At 38.3% G+C, this 22646-nt stretch overlaps 2 protein-coding genes across 2 annotated transcripts; both read left to right on the forward strand.

Annotated features, from left to right (window-relative positions):
* Positions 1–100: 100 nt before the first annotated feature.
* On the forward strand, positions 101–4226 carry LOC148069695 (NFU1 iron-sulfur cluster scaffold homolog, mitochondrial). Its single transcript, XM_087803054.1, has 8 exons — positions 101–171; positions 565–641; positions 1386–1521; positions 1601–1667; positions 1761–1872; positions 1963–2026; positions 2963–3137; positions 3441–4226. Exons 1-8 carry the CDS (start codon positions 107–109, stop codon positions 3510–3512), a joined length of 768 nt encoding a protein of 255 aa, XP_087659180.1. The 5' UTR covers positions 101–106; the 3' UTR covers positions 3513–4226.
* A 222-nt stretch (positions 4227–4448) lies between these two features.
* ccar1 (cell division cycle and apoptosis regulator 1) lies at positions 4449–17573 on the forward strand. Its single transcript, XM_087802244.1, has 26 exons — positions 4449–4498; positions 5992–6149; positions 6317–6498; positions 6567–6701; positions 6810–6842; positions 7492–7688; positions 7846–7972; positions 8042–8158; positions 8291–8483; positions 9126–9270; positions 9342–9497; positions 9561–9786; positions 10325–10438; positions 10627–10793; positions 11501–11714; positions 12609–12689; positions 12888–13076; positions 13139–13330; positions 13398–13634; positions 13720–13843; positions 14231–14319; positions 14390–14530; positions 15169–15289; positions 15376–15552; positions 16935–17140; positions 17202–17573. The coding sequence occupies exons 2-26, from the start codon at positions 6041–6043 to the stop codon at positions 17289–17291; spliced, it is 3762 nt and encodes a 1253-aa protein (XP_087658370.1). The 5' UTR covers positions 4449–4498; positions 5992–6040; the 3' UTR covers positions 17292–17573.
* Positions 17574–22646: the final 5073 nt, after the last annotated feature.

Consider the following 22646-nt stretch of genomic DNA (forward strand, 5'->3'; position numbering starts at 1 on the left):
GATAAAAAAGAGCCTGTTTTAGCACGTAAATGACGACAAATGAAAGGTTGTATATCGGTAATGAAACTCGTCGCCACACGGGGGCGCGGCTCACAAAACAAACAAAATGGCGGCGCGCATGAGATGGGGTCTCCAACAACTGCTACGGACAACAAGATCACCAAACTTTAGGTTTGACACTTTGAAAACACACATTTGTGTCTGACGTACACCTGAAGTGGATCTTTAACGTTAGGCGTTTGTAAACGTTTCTAGCTCCGTGAACATGTGTTTTGGGCTAACTGCGACACAAAACACCATCAGACCTCGACACACTAATCTAAACATACATTTTAAATAAAAGATATTATTAACCTCATTATTCTCCAACGTTTAAAATACTTTAAATGCAAATTTGGTGACCTGTGTGTTGATTCTGGCCAGCTTTAGTGTGGTTATCTATCTTATGTTGTAGCTCACTAAAGTATAGGAAGTTGTGTATTTGCTTGGATTTTATCCATTTATATTAATCTTTTGTTCCATATTTGCTGGTTAATATATATATATATTTTTTATTAACTTTAGATTTGCAGAGAATGGGAGCTCCTACCACAAGCGTTGCTGGGCCTTCCAGAGACTCCAGTTCAGGACCACCAGCTCAGGTGCAACAACAAGAACCTGGATTGTTGTCCTTTATCTACTTTTCTATTGGCTCCTCAAAATATCAGCGTGGATTTGATATGCAGAGATTTAAAGAGAAGTTTTTAAATATAAATTTCTGGAATTTGAAGAATCGAAATTTGAAGGAAGTTGCAAGAAGTTTGAATTATATTAATTAAATTAAAAAATATCTTATTGTCGAGTAACACTAACAATGTATTACTTTAATACTAAATATACTTGCCAAATTGACTTTTTTAAGCTATGTTTCAATTTCCCGTTGTCCCTTTTCACAAACTTTGTAACATTTTAAATACTTCAAAGCATTCTGTAAAATTTAAAATTAAAGTTATGACAAACCAAATATATTATCAGTTTTATTAATAAAGATCTAAATTAAAATAATAAAAAGTTAATTTCTTACCTTGTAAGAAGGAGTAAATGTTGATATTTAATAAGTTCCTTAATAATTGTGCCGTCAAACTTTCTAATGACTTGTACAGAGCTTTGTATTATGTTCACTCTCGTGGTTAATTCCCCAAAAATAAAAATTCTCGGAACACTCACTGACTTGGGTTATTCAATATATCACAAGATCAGACTCTGCAGAATCATTTAATTTAGAAGAAAATCTCAATTTGAAGCGTATTATTAACGCTAAACGAAATAATACGTCAATAGGTTTGTCTCAGAGCTTTCTTGTATTAAAACATGAAACAGTGACGCTTTCACCTCCATTTCTGCAGCAAGGCAGCTTTCCATTCAAACACAAGACACACCAAATCCAAAGAGCTTGAAGTTCCTCCCTGGAAAACCTGTATTAGGGAGTGGAACCCTTGACTTTCCCTCTGAGAGCAGCGCTGAATGCTCACAACTTGCAAGGTAAAAATTATGATTTATTGAATACAAGTGACGTCATACACATTTATGAGACGGAATAAGATCTTACTGTGTTTTCTAGGAGTCTTTTCGAAATTGAAGGAGTACAAAGAGTATTTTTTGGCCCTGATTTCATTACAGTCACAAAAGTAAGTATCATTCATTATCACGGGACAATTTGGTAATTTGCTACCATCGATTTTGACTTTTTTTTAAAATACAAATTATTGTAATTTGCTTAGATGGATGAAGATCTGGAGTGGACGGACATCAAGCGTCATGCTTTAGACACCATTGAGAAGTTCTATGAAAGCGGGGACCCAGTCACGTCAGGAACAGTTAACAATGAAAGCAGTACGTAAGAGCCTGGAATCCAAATAGTTGTATTTGTCACTTTACTCACTGTTTTGTTATTTGTTTTGTTTTTCAATTCCTCATTTACAGGTGTGTCTGAAGATGATGATGAAATTGTGCTGATGATAAAGGAGCTTCTCGACAACAGAATCCGGTACTGAATCACATGTGTTAAATCTGGCCTGCCAAGTCATTTTAGGGAGCCACTGAATTGTTGACTCATGATAAAAGTGAATAATATGTTCCAGTCAATATTATGACCTATAAATTGGGCAATAGTGCTACACTTATCTCACAAAGGATACAATATATTCAGATCATGATCCCTTGGATATTATTTCGATAATTTGATTCACTTGCATAATGTTCAGCTGTAAAAGCTTTTTCAATTAATACAGTGCTGTTGAATATAGATACAGTATTTGAAAAATATATATATATATATATATATATATATATATATATATATATATATATAGTTGTCTGATTTTTTTATTTAATTATTTTTATTATTATTATTTTTTCAAAGTTTATTTTTCACTCCCCTCCCTTTAAAGATGACCGTGTTTAGGATAAGTTACTGATATTATTGATGTCCACAGTTGTACAGAGAATTCCAATAAGAGTAAAACTGATTTAGAAGGTTTGTTTATGGGAGTGTTTGGTGAAGAATAACAGGGAGACAATAAAGATATATTGAGCCTTCAAGAATAAAAAGACAATGACATAATAGGACTCCTACTTCCTATTACAGTTTAGTAAATCTAATCTATATTTGTTGTTCGGTCCCTGACATCGACTGCTGGAAGATATTTTGCCCCCTGTGTGAGTTTGACACCTCTGTACTAAACTCTACCTAGTAAACTGATATATAAATTAATTTCACTTGGTTTGAAGCTTCTATTTGTTGTTCTGGCCACAATAAAATATTTGGTTTATTATCCTCAGTTAGAGAATATGTTTTGCAAAATTAATACAATGGCCAAACTATGTTTTATTGTTAAAAATTGATTTAGCAATAAAAGGATTTGGTATTTGTATGTAGTGAGTCGGTTTACACACGTTTCGACCCGGTTTTGTTCTTCTCCAGACCGACGGTTCAGGAGGATGGAGGGGACGTCATCTTCAAGAGTTTCCAAAATGGCACCGTAAAGTTAAAATTAGTGGGTTCTTGCACCGGCTGCCCGAGTTCCACGGTGACCCTGAAGAGCGGTATTCAGAACATGATGCAGTTTTACATCCCAGAAGTGACCAACGTGGAACAGGTAGATATCAGCTTGTATGGAATATAAGCCAAATTTCAAACTTCAGCCTGTGCAATACATTTGGAAAGTAAAAACAAAAATACTTTTCTTTAAATGAGAAAAAATGATTGGAAAAATCAATCATAAGTCTAATCCATACACATACTTTTGTATGACTATTATTACAACTCACACTAATAATTAAAATGTCATTACAATTTATTAATCTTTTGTTTGTTATCTAAGACCTTTGTGCTCTAAATATATTTGACCCACAGAATATTATTATTTGTTTTTTGAAGTGTTACATTCTGTCCTTTGCAGATAGAGGATGAAGTGGATGAAGTCAATGCAAAGGTTTTCATGGAAGTGGAACGCAAATTACAAGACCAATGAATGAAGACGACAATATGGCCTGAAGTTTTTTCAGTGCAGTTCATGTTGAAATATGCTGACTGTATCAATATTTACCACAAGCAACAAGGTTGGAGGAATTAACAACAAAATATATAGATATTGTGCATATAATATTCTTTCATCACTCCTGTTTTGTTTGTTTAAGCATCGCAGAATATCAACCATAAAACTCCTCCCAACGTCTTGACTTCCTCAACAAACATTTAAACGGTTAATGTACAACCTTTTCAATGTACACACTCATGAAGAAGAATCAATCATGTACTAGTGCTAAACACTTTCAAATGTAAGACTTGCTTGTGTTTGTTATCTGATTGTTTTTTGTTTTTCTTGTTAGACTTTGTGTTTTTGCACAGTTTTTACAATCAAAGAATGCAGAATGTAGTACCCACTTACTAATTATGTACACACCTACGCAAGTAATTATTAAAAAAAAATAAAGCTGTACAAATTGTATTGAAACCTATTATTTGGGATTTTATTTTGTTGTGAGGAGTAAAATATATTTGTGGAAAAAGACATGAATCGAAACTGGCTTCTGTTGTGTTTAATTTTTCTGATGTTTAAACTTTAAAACTGTACAATAAAAAACAGTTTTTGTGTGAACAATACATTACAAACCAATGAACATTGTTGTGCTTTAATAACTGCTGAACAAGAAATAGATGTGAATAAAATTTATGTTGTAACTTTTTTTTAACACTATTGTATTTCTTCTCATTATTTCTAGTCTCAAATGTGGAAAATGGACAAAGTATTAAGCCATTTTATAGACTCGATTGCATATTTGTCATTAAAGTAACTTCTAAGTGTTAGGAATATCATCAGAAAATTAACGTTTTTGCATGAATCTGTCTCTGAGTTGAACTGAGGCTCTTCTAATGATTTCTGTTGTCGACTTTGGATATACAGTGTCGCACATGCGCAGTTCGTGAACTGCTCATCGGCTAATGCAGTGAACGGAGGTAAGCACAAATGCTGCGTATTGTGCAAATGTTTTTTTTATAAATATTTATTACTTGATTGTTATAAGTAAAATATAATACGTTATCGTATCTTTAGAGTTTTGTCGTTAACAAATGTGCTTGTTTGTCTGTTAGATGTTGATTTAAATCGCAACTGTGGCTCCAGCACCGTTCGCTTGAAGGCCTCACTTCAATAACATTATAACATGCATTGATCTCCTTTTAAAAACAACTGTCGAGTAAAGTGCTGCAGGTTTTACTTAAACTGCAAATACATATCCTTTTTTCCCTTTGTCTTTTCTTTCCAAAGCAATAACTGTCTGCGTTAGCTTACTGTGAGCTAAGTGGCTAACTGCGCCTGTGTCAGCACTATTGTATCGCTGCCTTATCTCCATCTGTTGATAATATAACGACACAAATATTCAGTTAAATGACACGTTTACAATTTGCTTCTTCTAATATTATTATTCGGGTTAAAGTAAACGTCATTTAAGAGGGTGTGATAACAGTGGAAGTCTTAATATTCAGTAGACTATTAAGCAGTTGCCCATGCTAGCTAAACCTCTGTACCTCAGCTCAGATGCACAAAACAAAGCAGTTTAAAGTTAAAAAATGTTAATTCTGTCTTGCCTTTAGAAACAAAACAAACAAACAAAAATCGTTATTTTATTATCTTGAATGAAGCACGGGACCCTCTCTTTTATCGTGGTTCATTATCTGTGATTTGTGTTTATTTAATTAAAATAAACCAAAAAAAAAAAACTCTTATTAGGGGTGTAAACAAATATTGATGCACTTAAACATCGTGATATTTTGATATTCAACAGCACTGTATCGATATTTACGTTTTTAAAAAAGTATGTTGGCTCCTATTTTATCTATATTATAGCTGTTTTATGGTTTATATTCATATAAAGTGTGGAAAGAATAATTATTTTCTATATATGACGGTCACAAACGGTGCACTGCTCACACTTCTTCCCCCAAAATGACATACTTAAAAACATCCAAATACCTCCATATTGGTCATCTCTTTGAATTAAACCTCTATAACCTCTTCAATCTGTTTTCTAGATGAAGCTAAAAGGCTAACATGCTACACAGACAGGAAACACAAAATATTGCACAAGCTTCCAATGCCTTCACTGGGATTCATGTTTTTATTCAATTTTTGTTTTCAATTAAACTTCGGGCCGCTATATAGCAGCGGTCATTATGTCCTCCAAAAGAAAACAAACAATGACTGAGAACAAGAGGATACAGTGGATTCCAGCAGCTTTTAAAGCTGATGTTGGACATATTATGTTTTCAAAACAAATATAACAGTTACGACTTTGTACAAATATTCTGCCGTTTCTACAGTATCACAATATATCACCATATATCGTATAATTGTCCCTGTATCGTAATATGCGTCATAAAGCCGGATTGTTGCCAATAAATACACCTAATTATGATTGTTATTGTCTCTCTCTCTTGGTTTTGTGTTTTAGTGAGAATTATCCAGCTGCTGTGTAAAGACAGCTGTTGACCCGCTGAGCTATGGCCCAGTATGGGGGACAGAAGAACCCACCATGGGCAACCCAGTTTTCAACAGCAGTGACCCAGCCAAGCCACTCAGGACAGTCACTGGACCTTAATAGTTTGCATTGTAAGTATTTAACCACTGATCACAGCAATAGCTACTGCTCTCTCCTTTTTCATCAGTTTGTGATGCATACTAGATTTAATGATTTAATGTTTTGCCAGGTGAAGACTGTACAGTTTGAATATTCTATATATTTTGACTTATTTTAAATTTGATCCACCCTCCTCTAGCTCTCGGTGTACAACAACCATCTCTCCTGGGGGCTTCACCCTCAGTTTACTCCCAGCAGTCGGCTTTGGCTGCTGCCTCTCTCAGCAACCAATCTGCTGCGAACTATCAGCTGTCTCAGCAAACTGCTGCACTGCAGCAGCAAGCTGCAGCAGCTGCTGCTGCTGCCGCTGCTCTGCAACAGGTCAGTAGTTGCTGTCATGCAGGGTCAGCCATGTTCCTTTTATTCATTTTTTCCTTCCTTGTGTCTAGTCTCATATCAATTCAGCGCTCCAACAGTATCAGCAGCAGCAGCAGCAGCAGCAACAGCAGCAGCAGCAGCAGCAGCAACAACAACAACAACCCCCCCAGCCTCCTCAGCAACCGCTGTACAGTGTTCCTCATCAGGTGAGACATGCATCTTTAAAATATATTTCTATATATATGTGGAACAATAAGAATGTGTTTCATAAAACTTCCTTTAAATAAAATATATTTTATTTTAACCTTTTATAGCTTCCTCAGCCACAACAAGCACTCATTTCGCAGGTAAAATACCTTTTTTTTCATTTTTTTTTCTTTCAAAAATGCATTTATTTTATGTTCTTGCTGGGTTCATTTAAAAATGTCTTATTTATTTTGGAATGATTTAAATTTTGAGATATTCAAAGCAAAGCAACTGGACTGAGTATTTTTAATAAGATGTTGAAACTCTCAACCCAAAAACTCTACTCGCTCCAGTTGGGTTTTGAACCCTCTTGGTAACCATGACGAGCCTGTCTCAAACTTGCTGCCATCTTCTGTGGCGCTTCCTTAATTGTCTGAGTTTTGAGTTCACATTTTATAATTTAGTTAGCTTCAACTATAAGGTTAAAATTGAACAGAATTATAAATGAAACAACACTTACAATTAGACAGAAATTGCATAAAATCACAGTGAAACCACACAAAAATCCATGCAACATTTAGAAAAAACTTCTGAAAGACCCCCAACCCTGATGCCTAGTCTCTACCTGAGTTAACCTCTGCTGGCCCCCCGCTCTGTTGATTTTGAGATTGGATGAATGGGAACCTACACAGTCAATACCACCTTTACCTTCTTCAAACACACATTAAACATTTGTCAACTGTGTATTAATAGTCTAATGTCAAAGGATTAAGCATTCAACTGAAATTATTAAAATATTAATTCTTTCAGCCTCCCGTTGCTATGGCCACCAGTCTTAGTCTGTCCAATCCTCAGCAGACGGCCCAGATAACGGTGTCCTATCCAACTCCTCGCTCAAGCCACCAACAGCAGACTCAGCCGCAGAAACAGCGAGTCTTCACTGGTGTCGTCAACAAACTCCATGACACTTTCGGCTTTGTGGATGAAGATGTTTTCTTTCAACTTAGGTAAGAAACTTACTATATAATGTTTAAAAAAAAGAGCCATTTCGATATTTATTAATTTAATTTTAATATTTAATATATAAATGAATACCTTTTACTTGCCTACTAAATGTGCTTAAGTATAATTAAAAAAATCACAATTTTAAATATTTTTTAACAGTGCTGTGAAGGGGAAAACCCCTCAGGTGGGTGATAGAGTTCTGGTGGAAGCCGTGTACAACCCCAACATGCCTTTCAAGTGGAACGCACAACGCATTCAAACATTACCTCAGCTAGCCAATCAGTCTGTGAGTACCACATTTCTTTCCGTCTTGTTGGCGCTTGACTAATTCATTTTCTTTTTTTTTTCTCTCCAGCATCAGCAGCAACCCCAGCAATTACCTCAAGCTACCCAACAACTAGGTGGTCTTTACAATGAGCCAGGAATGCAGCTGCGCTATTCTGATATGCATTCTGTGGACAACAGACAAAATGTAAGCATTTAAAAAAAAACTCAAGTTAGTTTATATGGAGTATTATTAATTAATTAATGTTTAAATTGACTTTTAAATTTATCTGAAATGTGTGTTTATATATATTTATATATGTATGGCCTCTCTTTTCAGAATGTGCATATGCCACCTAATATAATGAAGCCAGCTCCCAGCATCCTTCAGTCACTTCCTCCTCCAACAACTTACAGTGTTCCACCCCAGGCTCCGCCGCCATCATTACTGCAGGCCCAACTGTCGGCAGTGTCTCTTGGCCCTCTCCTCCAAAACCCCCCTCAGCCTCTACTGCCACAGCCGCCACCCAAAGGTACGAATGTTTCTTCACTCTTGTTCACATGTAGACCAGGTTGAAAATCATTATTGATAATCATATCTAAGGTCAAATATATCGGTGTCATCAGAATATTGAATGGCTAAAATTAAAACTTTAAATGTGAAAACCTTTTTAAAAACCTTTATTGAAATGTCGCTGTTTTAAGCATTTAAATATTTGTCATTGAAATAAGTAACTTTGGATTTTTAATAATTTATTTTAAGAATCTTCAAAATGAAAAATTTGTTGCACATGGAGTTTGATATAATGTTGGTACTATTATAAAATCAACTTTATATTGAAAGTTAAAAGGCTACAAATGAAAAATGTTGAATTCATTCATTCATTCTAAAATTATTCTAAATGTTAAACACAAACCAAACAAATATTTTTAAATTCAATTATTGAAAATAATTCAAATTCAACCTTTTAATATACTGTTTATTATTAAATGTAATTATCAAAGAAAATAGGTCAAGATTTCAAATATTAAATTCAACCATTCAATATTCTAATGGCACTGATAAACTTCCATATGTAGAAGCCTAAAGTTAACTTAAAATTAACTTAATTAAATCTTAAATCAAATCTTTTTAATGAGTAGACGGTAATAATGCTTTTCATGTTACTCTCTAGATGTGTTTTCTGGAGGTCTGCTTGCTCCTCCAGTTAGAATGATCCCACAACCGCAGCCGGTGAGGCGGATTGAGCCTCCGCCAAGATTCCCCAATCGCAACGACAGAGGCCCAGAGCTCATCCTCCGCAATAAAGATGATCGAAGGTGGGTAGCATTTTAGCAAAATCCAAACCACAAAGTCTAAATTCTTTCTTTATTAAAAATGAAACCGTCAGCCGTGACAGAGATCGCGATCGCAGGCGGTCGAGAGAACGCTCACCTGCACGCAAGCGTTCCAGAGATCGCTCTCCGCGAAGGGATCGCTCACCTCGGCGACCCCGCAGGGTCGTTCCTCGTTACACTGTCCAGTTTTCCAAGTTCAGCTTAGATGGGTGAGCTGGAAATCATTTTTGCAACAGCATAAAAACTTGTTACTGACTCTCGTCTGCTTTCAGTTCAAGCTGTGACATGATGGAATTAAGGAGGCGTTATCAGAGCCTCTACATTCCCAGTGACTTCTTCAACGCAATCTTCACTTGGGTGGATGTGTTCCCTTTAACACGGCCGTTCCAGTTCAATAACGCCTGCAACTTTCACATTTTGCACAAAGAGGTGGATCCTTTAGTTAAGAACACAGCTGTCTTGGACCCACCTGATGCCAACCACACATACAGCGCTAAGGTAACCCACAGTCAATGCTTCTTCAAAGAAGGAACTGTATGCAAACTTAAATATTTTATTGTAATATTGACCATTTTAAAGCCTTACAATTTGCTCTTAACAAACGGCACATAAATCTTTTGCTACTGTCAGATTGTAGGCTGCTAAATAAATAAATGCTCCAAGCTATGACAACAGCACAGAAAGAAAAATATTATGTATCCAATTTCTGTACTATTGATTAGTACTGTCTGAAATGCCTTTATTTGTTTTTTTAAAAGATGGTATTTTTTCTGATGTTACATGAGCCTCTGGCTCTTAATAAACCTGTTCAACTAAAACTAGTGAAAATAAGTTAAACACAAATTAAAAGCCTTTTTAAAGAAGCCTGATGTATGGGACTGACACTTTATTAACACTTTGAAGTATTCCCTAACTTGTTTACATAAGAATTGTGTATGTAATTGTGTAATTTCTGACCGACAGTGAGATGAAACATCTTTCTCAACACTACAAACCTCATGCTAGAGAAATCTCTAAAAAAAAAATATGTTTGCAGGTTATGCTGCTGGCAAACCCTAGCTTAGAAGAGCTTTATCACAAGTCATGTGCTCTGGCTGAGGACCCCCAAGAACTCAGAGACTCTTTCCAACATCCTGCAAGACTGATAAAGGTACAGAGATTTCCATTCCAATTATTCTTGTTTTAGCCAATTATGATGGTTTCTGTCCTATTCCGTTGCAGAAAATGTCCGGTGTTGGAAAAATCTAGAATTATGTGGCTCTGATTTAAATAGTCTTATTTTCCCCTTTGCCTCTTAACCTAACACTCTGACCGTCCCTTGTATCTCTTTCCCTTTAGTTTTTGGTGGGAATGAGAGGTAAAGATGAGGCCATGGCCATCGGTGGTCACTGGTCTCCCTCTCTGGATGGAGCTGACCCAGAGACGAATGTATCCGTCCTAATAAAGACGGCCATACGCTGTTGCAAGGCACTCACAGGCATAGATCTTAGTCTATGTACTCAGTGGTAAGCACTTTGTTTTGTTTTGTGTTTCTGTGGGCTCATTATTACTCTGCTGATAACTTATACTGGATTTAAAAAAAAAAAAAAAAAAATAGTAAAAGTTTGTAAAAGTTTTTGTTGCTTTCCTGTTTTATTTAACAATGATTTTCTTTTTAATTTGCAACATTTTAATTCAGTTTTATTTATTGTTTTGTGCAATGATCCTTTCTGTCTCGTCTGGCTCTTTTTATGTCCGTCTTTTAAACGTTTGTATGCTTTTTGTGTGGTGAAAATCAAACACATGGATTGTTGCTGGAAGCAGTTGCCTGGACCAGAAGACACAACCTTTGTTTTAATTTAGTATTTTGGTTTTTTTTCTCTGTTAAATATTTTACATATTTAACTGGCTTTCATTGTCCTGTCCTTCCGTCTTTTATCGCCAGTGCTCACTGTGTGTTGAAGGTTATGCAGATGACTTACCGTTAATTGTCTGAAGCTACGACGAGGATGAATTTAGCGCTCTTTTTGATGTCATTGTTTGTCGACCTTTGAAAATGGCTTCCGTAACCAGTGACACCACTCGGAGAGCTGTGTGTATGATTCGCAGAGATGATGTATACAGTCATTCAGTGGCGTCGCAGGCGTCATAGACTCGCCTTAGCTAGGGCCGCCTTTTGACTGTGTCCTGACGAGAATGTTTCTTTCCAATGCACCTTCTTCCTTTGCGACAGGTATCGTTTTGCAGAGATTCGCTATCACCGGCCGGAGGAGACTCACAAGGGACGGACAGTCCCTGCTCATGTGGAGACAGTGGTTTTGTTTCTTCCGGATGTTTGGCATTGTCTTCCTACCCGCTCAGAGTGGGAGGTGCTGTCACGGCGACTCCGGGAGCAGCTGTCTGAGAAGCTGTCAGCCGAGCGAAAGGAGGCAGATGGAGAACAGGCACTGAACCGCTAATCCCTCTCTTCTCATTTTCGCTTCTCACAGGAAGGCACAGGACTCACAAAAACAAAGATAAACATCTTACACAAACAAAAAACACACACATTCAAAACTGAACACAGGAAGATCAGACGTCACTTAGGCATCTTCCCTTCCTCCTCCTCCGTCAACTGTCACTTCCCTTCCTCCAGTTCCAACCTTTCATTTCTTGACTTTAGAGTCGATTCTGTTAGACTAGCTCAAGTCTTCTAGCTCACAACTGATGAAACAGATTCCAGCCCCTTTTCTAGTGCTAACGTGTGAAATCTTTAAATTGTGGCTCATGTGACTGACAATCTCACCTAAAAAACAGTGAAACAAAAGTGGGAAGAGCAAAGAAAAATGTGCTAGAATCTGTGGAGTTAGTTGACAGTGAGTAGAAATGTTCACTTATGACACCAGTCTGGTAGAAAGAACGTCCCACATATCACTTTTTAGTCCGTTTGTATTATACTTTATTTTGATCGACATGTAAAATTTGGGCTGTCAGTCAAGATTCAAATTATAGATAAATTAGGCATCACTGTTGAGTCCAGCTTCAGTCCGACACATATTTTACGCACACAAACTCAATTGATTTGACCTTTTTTGTGTTCCACAGATTCATTGATTGGCAGCTGGAGTTTTGTTATCAATAAGAGCTAGAGAGCTTTCCTGTGTATGCTTCAGTAGCAGCTGACTCCAACACAGTCAAGCTCACTAGAAGGAGAACATGACAGACAGATGTGATCTTGTTTTCTTGCACGGATAATTTTTGAACTTCACTTGGGCTAAGACATGTGCACTGACTGTTTTTTTATCTTCTCTCTCTCACCCTTCTCATTGTATTCTTGATTTCAACGGTTCGCTGAGAAGGACGAAGAGGAAAAGGACGATGATGAAACGAAGAACGTCAGTATTCCGACTCACTGGGCTAAGCTAGACCCGAAATCCATGAAGGTAAGATTTGGGGAACTTTTAGCAACTACAGACTACAGTTCATGGTTTGAATAAGACTTTAGGGTTTGAATCAACAAATGTATTTTTACGTTTTGCTCTGAAACCAATTTTTAAACGCTTTAACTAAAATTTAAAACGGTACTGCCAAATGCCCGGATGTCCCTAGTCTGTAGTTTCTAATTTTAAGATTCTTTGAAGGTGAATGACCTGCGAAGGGAGCTAGACTGTCGCACTCTCAGCTCAAAGGGTCTGAAATCTCAGCTGATCGCTCGACTCACTAAACAGCTGAAGGTTGAGGAGCAGGTGGAGGAGACGAGAGAACCAGAGAAACCAGAGCTGAAGGTACCTGAGGAGGAGGAGATGTCTCGTCCTGAAGAAGACAAAGAGGTAGGCAAATGGAAAACTTTTGTTAAACCTTCAGTTCAACATTAGGTTGTTTTTCAATCTAGGAGGAAGAGAAGAGAAAGCAGGAGGAGCTTGAGCGCCAGAGGAGAGAGAGGCGCTACATCCTCCCTGATGAACCCACAATTCTTGTCTACCCTAACTGGGCCGCTAAAAATGGCAAGTTTGACTGTAGTGTGATGTCACTGAGCGTGCTCCTGGACTACAGGCTGGAGGACAACAAGGAGCACTCTTTTGAGGTTTGCACAGATAAAAAGTTTCTCACAAGACAGTTGTGATCATGTGACTTCATCATTCTCCTCTCAGGTGTCCCTGTTTGCCGAGCTCTTTAACGAAATGCTACAAAGGGATTTTGGCTTCCGCATTTTCAAAGCTCTCGCTGCGATCCCGACCAAGGAAGAAAAGAAGGAAAAAGAGAAGAAGAATAAAAAGGAGTCGGAAAAAAGAGATGCCGAGAGGCGAGACATCAAGAAGGAGAAGGAAGACGACGGCGAGGAGCCGATGGTGAAGAAATACAAGGACGAGGATGATGAGAAGAGGAAGGTATGGAAGCCATGAGTTGAGCCTGACCTTTGTTGTTTCTTTATGAAGAGGTCTCACGTAGTTTTATGAATTGTGCCCGAACCAGTCTGAAGAAAAGGTGCTAAGAAAGGAAGAGTCGCGTGATGATGACGACGATGACGAAAGTAGCATGGCGAACGCCGAGGAATACGACCCGCTGGAGGCTGAATACGACGATGAAGAAGACGATGGTACTTTTGTGCTCAAACATTATTTTCACATGTAGGAAGTAATGTCTGGTAAAATTACAACAATAAATATTTGGTGTAATAGCATATAAAACATTCGGCCCAGATAATCAGTCACATGATTGGCTGAAAGTTCGATCAAGTAGCTCAGTTCTCTTTTGGTATTGTCAGTTGGCACTTTTTTACGAACATTTTTATATATCATTTAAAACAATACAAATGAAAATATATTTAATTAATTCATTTTCAAATTATAAAAAAAACAAGCATTCAATAATCTGATTGCACTGATATACTCCCATAGTGGTCTCTGTTATAAACTGCTGTTTTTATTTGACTGTGGTAGACTAATACAAAGTGTCAGCGCTTATTACTAAATGCTTTTTGCAGACAAGGACGATGAGGATTCCGTTGAAAGAGACAGGAAGGACCGCAAGGATGACCGGAAGTCATCGAAGGAGAGATCTTCTAAAGATAAGGTATTTTGGTGTCTGACTGTTTCTGGCAGTTATATGAACCAACTTGTAATCGTTGTTGTGGTGTTGCTAGGAGAAGAAGCAGATGGTGTCTCACAACAAGGATCTGCTGATGGCGTTTGTTTACTTTGACCAAAGTCACTGCGGCTATTTACTGGAGCGTGACCTGGAGGAGATCTTGTACACGCTCGGACTGCACCTTTCCCGTGCTCAGGTAGACCCCAGAGTCAAGTTTCTTCATTCTCATGCTATGTTGTCTAGGGGTGTGAGGAAAAAAAATCACTTGCACTTATTTTTTCACAATATAATTTTTAACAGCACTGTATGAAATTTTTTTTTATATTTATTGTAGGTTGATTATAAAATAAAATCATTTAATTTTAATTCAACACTTGTGTTGTCTCTGGGTCAAGGTGAAGGACGCTTCTATAAATACATATGAATATTTTCATCTTATCCATTATTTTTTCTCTGGGTCAAGGAACGACTGCTGCATAAGGTTTCGATTTTGTATTGCAATTAAACTTTCAACCGCTAGATGGCAGCAGTCATTACGTCCTTCATAGCTAAAGTAACAATAATATTCTGTAAGATCCCGGCGATTACTGACGACAAGAGGATACAGTGGAATCCAGTAGATTTTAAAGCTTATGTTTGGACATATTTTGGTTTCAAAACAAAGTTACGACTTTGTCAAGAGTCATGTGTTCTGTGATTATGCAACACCAGAGTCAAGTACTCAACAATACTACAAATATATCCTTGTTCCTACAGTATCACAATATATCGTGTCGCCAGATTCTTGCCAATAGACACTTCTAATGTTAGTCTTTGTCTGTGTCATGGTGGCAGGTGAAGAAGTTGCTGAACAAGCCGGTGGTGCGAGAAACGTGTTTTTACCGAAAACTGACAGACCGAGATAAGGAGGAGACGACCACTTCTGTGAGCGACACAACGCTCGAAGGCCTTCTAGGTAAGCCACTCTTCCACTTTTTGATAAACTTCTATGATCGTGGTCTGAAGAGAAGTCTCAAGCTCTTCCTCACGCTTCCTCATCAGGCAACAAAGCTCTACTTCCTGCTCTCAAAGCCGAAGCACAGTCTAGTGCGTCCGGCGATCTGGTCGTGTTCAACGGCGCTGTGATCAACGTCGCCAGCATGATGCAGAAGCTGGAGAAAAGCGAGAAGGCTAGGTCGGAGATTGAGCAGAAGATGATGGTGCAGGAAACACAGATGGGTAAGAAGGTCTAAAACCTTGTCAGTCCTTATGCCTACTACACTCTGTGTTGGTCGTCTAGTTGGTCTGGATTTTTGCTACAGAAACACTCGGTCCACTCTGAGGCAGCTTGTTGTTCAGAGAGGTCAAGGATCGGTGGTTGAAACATAACATTAGTACTTCTTGTGTGGAGGACCAATATTTTTAGGAATGAATGAGTCCCTGAGTCTATTAGTGGTTAGTATACTACGGCTGCCTGATGTCGAAATTTATGAGTATTGGTAAGTAGGGATCGCTGTACAATATCAGGTGTAAGAAATAAATATCTTATTATTTATGATTATGATAGCTTTGATTATATTAATATATTATATTTTTTTTAATCATATATTTTACAAAAAGTCAGTAAAACCACACAATATTACACAACACATTGAACAATCAAATTTGGATTAAATACTCGCAGAGAAAAGTGCTCTTTGTCCCTTTTTGACAGATAATTAACAATTGGAATTGTCACGCAATAACTTTGAGTATTTTACTGTAGTAACGGTTTAAATATAGAAAAGAGAAAGTATTTCCCCCCATAAACACATTTTGATTGATGGACCTTTATTCTGTTTTTCTGTTCAATATTTTGTTCTGTTGTTTTTTACCTGGTTGTGAGCAGCCTTGTGGTCTCCTCTCACTGACGGCTGTAGTTTGATTTGAAGACGACCATCCGGCAACATGAAATGACTAATGATAATAATATAATTGATGATGAAATGAATATCTGTTGACTAGTCTATGACTTGTCCTTCACTAAAGAGACCAAAAATATGTCATAACAGTCATACTAAAAATTATCTCAAAATTTTTGATAGTTTTTCACAATTTTAGTTTTAGTTTGTCATTTATTCGGATTTTCTATAAAACAAGTACAACTTTTAATCAGTTTACATCTATTAAGATTCTAACAAATGGTAAGTAAGTAATATTTATTTATATAGCGCTTTTCCAGACCAGGGTCACAAAGCGCTTTAACAATCAAAACAATACTCAAAAAAGTATATACTTTAAAGATCAAGATAATACTGAGAACAACACAGGAGTTCCAGAAAATCAAGGAAAAGCCTGAACAAATAGAAACGTCTTAAGATGTTTCTTAAAGGAGTCAGTAGACTCCATCAAGCACAAAGAGAGAGGAAGATTGTTCCAAATGGTGAATTAGTCTTAACTCTACATTAAGATTTGTTACTTAAACATTCTTGCGGGACGCAGAGAACGACTTGGCTTGTCTGGACCGTGAGTTTGACACGTACACATATGAATTACTTACTTATGTGTGTTTCTATGTTTTTGTATGCTATCGTCTTTCTAAAAGTCCTGCTTATCGTCATTTGTTGTCTGTGTTTGAGCAGAGGTGGAGGCCAAAGCCAAACTTCAGCTGGAACAGTCCAACAAGAGTCTGTCTACCTCTCTGGAGGAGACGAAGAAGAGTCTGGCCGACACGGAGCAGAGCCTCAACACTGCGGACGGGCTGAAGAAGATGTACCAGGCCCAGTTCAGGAAGACCTGCGGGACCTTGATGGGCTCGGTCAGAGGGATGCTGGCGGCGATGAAACAGGTGAGGACAGAGAGTCTGAGTTGTTGTTGCTCCCGAGCTGACGCACGTCTGGTGTCCACAGGAACAGGACGACGAAGGGTTCAAAGAAGAACTCTTCAAACTCCTCTCCAGCATCGTGACTCAGAGCAACGGCGCCGACGAACAAAGCTAAGAGCACGGACACTCACCTTAGTTACCATGACAACGACATTTCCTGTACAGGCGCTTTTAACTGACGAGGCTTTTTTTTTTATCTTGAGTTCAGCGACTTGGGTTTTAGGCAGATTTTGTTATTTTCTAACCAGCAATAACGATGCTATTTATGTGCGAGAGGATCCATCTGACATATTTAAGACACTCATTTTGGAGGGAGAAGGTGGGTCATGTGACATCATCGCCTCCATTTGCTGCTGCGTTCAATAAAAACTTGAAGTTTGATGTTTGACTCAACACATCTGGACTAAACGTGTTCTTTTGTTCCAACAAAAATTCCTATGTAAGAAACTTGCAATACTGCCTGGTGCCAACAGGGGGCAGAACTGTCTCGCAAACTAGACTTCAGTCAATGCAAAAGGGTGTTGCGTAAAAACGCTTGATGACGACATAAAAAGTCTAGATTAGGTGTACTCTATTAATCTAATGTAATCTAGACTTTTTGTCCATCTATAAACCTAGCGATCGTGTGTCTTGTCCAGAGGCTGCCTCTGAACCTTTAAGCCATTATCGACAGAACAAAAGCTTTTTTTCTGAGTGATGAATGACCTCGCTGACCCCAGAGATGCTTCCTGCCTCAGATCAACTGCGAGAGGCTGATGGTGGGCGTGGCCTGATGGATGAGAAATATTGACCATCTCTTTGTGGTCTTTGACCTTTGACCCACACACATCCTCTTGATGATCTCTGCTGATTCACAGACGCGTCAATCGACTCACAGTTGGTTATTTTCAAACCTATAAAACGTATGTCTTTTAAGTTTGTTTAGTATCATTTTAGAACACTAAAGTATCACTCTGATACTTCATTTATTGATGTCAGGGTTATTGTTCCTGTTCAATGATTAATAAAAAAAACAGTATAGAGAAATGTATAACATTATTTAAAATGTTTTTTATTGATGTCCGTTTCTTTAACTGCTCTTTAATACTTTCTGTTACCGTATTAGTATTACAGAAATGATTTTGATTTATTTTTGATTCACTTCTATTCTTCCCATATTGTGAAATATGCAGTTCACAACAAAAAGATTGAAGATACAAACGCATTAAATTAAAAATAATAAGAAAAACAAGAATACATAAAGATAATAAAATAAATAAATATAATATAATGATTATAGTACAGATAAAAGAAAAATCATAAAATAAAAAAAACTAATTACCAGTACTTTGATAGTTTAGAATTTTAACTTAATTATTTTACAATTAATAATTGAAATATTTATAATCCAAAGGATGTAGAAACATTCAGAAATGTAGCGGCGTAAGTACAAAATGATGCTTAACCTGCAAGAAAAATACATTTATTTTAGTTTAATTGCACATAAGAAAGTTTTTTGTCTTTTGATGGAACCTTTTAATTGTTAAAACATATTTCTGTAAGTTTTACAATTCAATTATTTTATTTTGTTCAGAGAATTCAAAGATTAAATTTTTTATTATAATAAATGTTGAAGCATTTCTGTTATTGCCAGGAAACTGTCACTTCCCGCTACAATGAAAATGTCGACTCTTTGCGGCTTTTGTCTTCTTGTCCAGCTCCAAATGCTGGACAAACAAACGTGTCCTGGCCCCCCTGAAAGAACCCCCGTGAACTCCTGCCGCAGAATCAGAGCAGGTAACTCTGATCCCCCCCGCACACACACACACACACACACACACACGCACACGCACACGCACACGCACACAGACACAAAGACCTGCTGCTCTGCTCACAGTGCAACGGTTTAATCCAGTCTGATTCAAATGTAAGTCGTGTTGAAGTCGCTTCCTGTGTTTTGTTTTTCGCAGCATTGTTCCGTCAACACCTACCGTCATCACCATGTCAAAAGTTTACAGTTGTCATGGTTACCATGACAAAAGCTCCCGCCCGGGCCTAGTCTTTGGACCCTCAAAGTCCGAGCTTTTCACCAGTCTTTTGTTTTAGTGATCGTAACACGATAAGAAACGTTCTGCAAACATGGGGACACAATAAGACTTTTGGCCTCCTGATGACTCCGATATTTGCTTTGGGTTCTGCCTGGAGTCTGGACCTCTTGAGGTTTCTGCGTGGATGGTAAACCTTGTGTGTCAAACTAATGGCTTGTGGGCCCAATCCAGCCCCCAAGTCATTTTATGTGTTGTTGGTTTAAATTGATGTTCATAATGATATGGTGACCTATAAAGATGTCAGTGATTAAGATACGATAAGAAAGAGACTATTGATGCCATCCATTTTAAAAAGACATTCAATAATGTAAAAAAAAAATCCACATTTTTACGGTACCTTTTTAAGATACCGGGTCAATTTTTATCACTGTATCAATTGTGGTTTTTAATTAGTTTATTAAATTCTATGTGTTGGCTATCAAATAAAATGTTATTTTATCATAGATATTTGATGGTTTATATTTTAATAAAGTCAGTATAAAATAACGTTTGTTTTTCTTTTTTTTATTTACAATTAACATGCAAAAGTATATAGCCTTTTGACAATTTGTGTCTTTCAATTAACCTTCCGGCCGCTAGATGGCAGCAGACATGTCCTTTGCATCTAAAGGAACAAATAAATCCTGCAAGATCCTTGCGAAGACTAAGTACAAGAGGATACAGTGGACTCCAGCAGCTTTTAAAGCTAATGTTGGGACACATTTTGGTTTCAAAACAAATGAAAGCAGTTACAACTTCCTCAAGAGTCATGTGGTCAGTAAAATATTCTACACCAGAGTCAAGTACTCAAAGCTTGAGACCCCTGATGTCTAGTTTCATGTTAGCTCACAACATGCTAACAGTAAGCCATGCTAGCATATCAGCGCTTCACAAATTAATTCTTCCGACACAAACAAGGTCACCGGCGTTGACTTGTGGTTTGATTCTGGTAACATGTGAGAGGATCTATTGAGCAGCTCCTGGTCCCAGCGCTGCCCTCACAGGGGCCCCTGCAGGAGGGGAAAGAGGAGCCGCTGTTCAGCCACTGAGGTCTTCCGAAAGGAACTTCCTCTGCCGCCTTGTAGCAAAGTGGTGCAGTTGTTGAGGAAACACACCCCCACACAACAACCACCCTCCCCCCTTCGACACCCGCCCCGCCCGGGAGTACTGGGTTACACTGTGAGAAAGTTCCTACAGTGTTTCTGACAAGGTGTCTCTGGGGTGTCCTGGGGTGGGAACACAACACCTCCTGAACTGAGGGGAACCAGAGGAATATTAAAGTAACTTCGTTATTTAAAAAAAGTTGCTTCTATCAGAAAAAATATTTATTTTTGCTTAAATATATATATTGTTTGGTTGAAGAAACCTCATTTAAATCATGAAAGATCAGTAAAGATGCTTTTTTAAATTATCCTTATGTTCTGTTATTAAAATCTTTTTTTTATTGAGCCAACTTTAAAAAAAAAACAAAAAAAACCTCTGGCTGTGACTTTCGATATAGGTTTGTGAACTTGTGTCAACTGTCAATCAAAGAGCATCTTTCATTGCACGAAAGTGTGTCACGACCGAAGCTCTAGCAGGACTTGAGACGAATCGTTTCTTCGCCCGACTTGACCTCTCCCTTCAAAACCAGAGCAGGAAGTCCGTGAGAGACATTTCCTGCATGCCTTGCATCACCTGGATACAAGGGTCAGTGCAGCAGAATAACGGTTTGCTTGTGTGTCGACACATGTATATTTATGATCGGCTCGCGTGTTTCCTCGTCTGCGCTTCGCTAATGAGGCTCTTCGGCGCTTTGATCTCGCATTAGCGCTGATGTTGCAGTTCAAAGCTGCAAGATTGTGCTTCACAAGCGTGTGAGTCTGGAACGGTTCAACTTGGAACCTTTAATTCTTCATTAGCGTTAGCATGTGACTAAGCTAAGAGCTAACACCATCTCTTGGGGATTTCTTTGACATCACGTAACATCAGAAAAAGTTTTGGCTGGATGTGAAACGGAGATACCACCAACGGCTAACAACTTATTTAGCCTGATAGCTTTGTTGTGCTAATGGCTACAGTCAATTACTTCAGTGAGACGGGGCATACCTTCCCCTAGAAGGCATTTTCATGTAAAACAAAATCGACTAAAACAACGGCTCTGTTCTAGCCCAGGAATTCGTACCAGCAACCCTTAGATATGTACTAGTGGATAAAAATACATTCAAGATTATAAATTGTGTTCTTGGTGTCATTATACTTTTTCATTTTTTATTTGATATAGACAGAACTTCAACCTTCAGAGCAATATTGGTTTTATCGCTGGGAAACCACTGGTCAATAATTGTGAGTTTAGACATTTTACCTTCATGGGTTGACAGTACTGTTGCGCTAATGGCTACATTCAAATGTCGAAAGTACAATAGTAGCACCTATAGCAGGGAGGCCTAGACTAATCATCCAGCTACCATGGAATCAGAATCAGAATCAGAATCAGAAAACCTTTATTAGTCCCGCGAGGGGAAATTCGGTTTAACAACAGCAAGAGAAATAAAAACACCCAGAAATAAAAACGAGAAAGAAAATCTAAATAGAATAAAAGATAAATCTGCGCTATATAATATATACACAATCATATTTACATAAATAACAAGAGGTGCAGTTAAATAGTTATCTTGGTGTGTTCTTGTTGTGGAGTCTGATGGCAGCAGGGAGGAAGGACCTGCGGTACCTCTCCCTCACACACCGGGGATGGAGCATCCTATCACTGATGGAGCTCCTCAATGCCCTCAGTGTGTGCTGGAGAGGGTGAGACAAGTTCCTCCTCATGGAGCCCAGCTTGCTCCGCATCCTCCCTCCAGTCACTTCCTCCACAGGATCCAGGGGGCGCCCTAGGACGTAACCGGCCTTCTTAATAAGGCTGTCCAGTTTAGCCCTATCCTTTGCTGTCATGCTGCTCCCCCAGCAGACCACACCGTTGAAGATGGCAGAGGCCACCACCGAGTCATAGAATGACTTCAGGAGTGGCCCCCGGACACCAAACGACCTCAACCTCCGGAGCAGGTAGATTCTACTCCGCCCCTTTTTATAAAGAGCAGCAGTGTTATCCACCCAGCCCAGGCGGTTGTTGAGGTGAACACCCAGGAACTTGTAAGTCGTGACAATCTCAATGTCCTGTCCCTGGATGTTCAGTGGTGAGGGGGAGATGGAGGGACACCGCCGGAAATCCACAATCAACTCCTTAGTTTTGCTGGAGTTGATCTGAAGGTGGTTTTCCAGGCACCAGTCAACAAAGTCCTGTACAAGTCCCCGGTACGGCCCGTCATCCCCGTCCCTAATGAGGCCGACGATGGCGGAGTCGTCCGAGAACTTCTGCAGGTGACTGGTGGGAGACAGGTGTTGGAAGTCTGCAGTGTACAGTGAAA

The sequence above is a fragment of the Callionymus lyra genome, chromosome 11 (assembly GCF_982586985.1).
Source record: "Callionymus lyra chromosome 11, fCalLyr1.hap1.1, whole genome shotgun sequence".
Lineage (NCBI taxonomy): Eukaryota > Metazoa > Chordata > Actinopteri > Syngnathiformes > Callionymidae > Callionymus > Callionymus lyra.

Coding starts and splice junctions, on each gene's coding strand:
- LOC148069695 (XM_087803054.1), top strand. CDS start 107: ATGGCGGCGCGCATGAGATGGGGTCTCCAACAACTGCTACGGACAACA. Junction 172..564: donor ACAAGATCACCAAACTTTAG/GTTTGACACTTT, acceptor TATTAACTTTAG/ATTTGCAGAGAATGGGAGCT. Junction 642..1,385: donor GTTCAGGACCACCAGCTCAG/GTGCAACAACAA, acceptor CCATTTCTGCAG/CAAGGCAGCTTTCCATTCAA.
- ccar1 (XM_087802244.1), top strand. CDS start 6,041: ATGGCCCAGTATGGGGGACAGAAGAACCCACCATGGGCAACCCAGTTT. Junction 6,702..6,809: donor TGTACAGTGTTCCTCATCAG/GTGAGACATGCA, acceptor AACCTTTTATAG/CTTCCTCAGCCACAACAAGC. Junction 6,843..7,491: donor AACAAGCACTCATTTCGCAG/GTAAAATACCTT, acceptor TAATTCTTTCAG/CCTCCCGTTGCTATGGCCAC.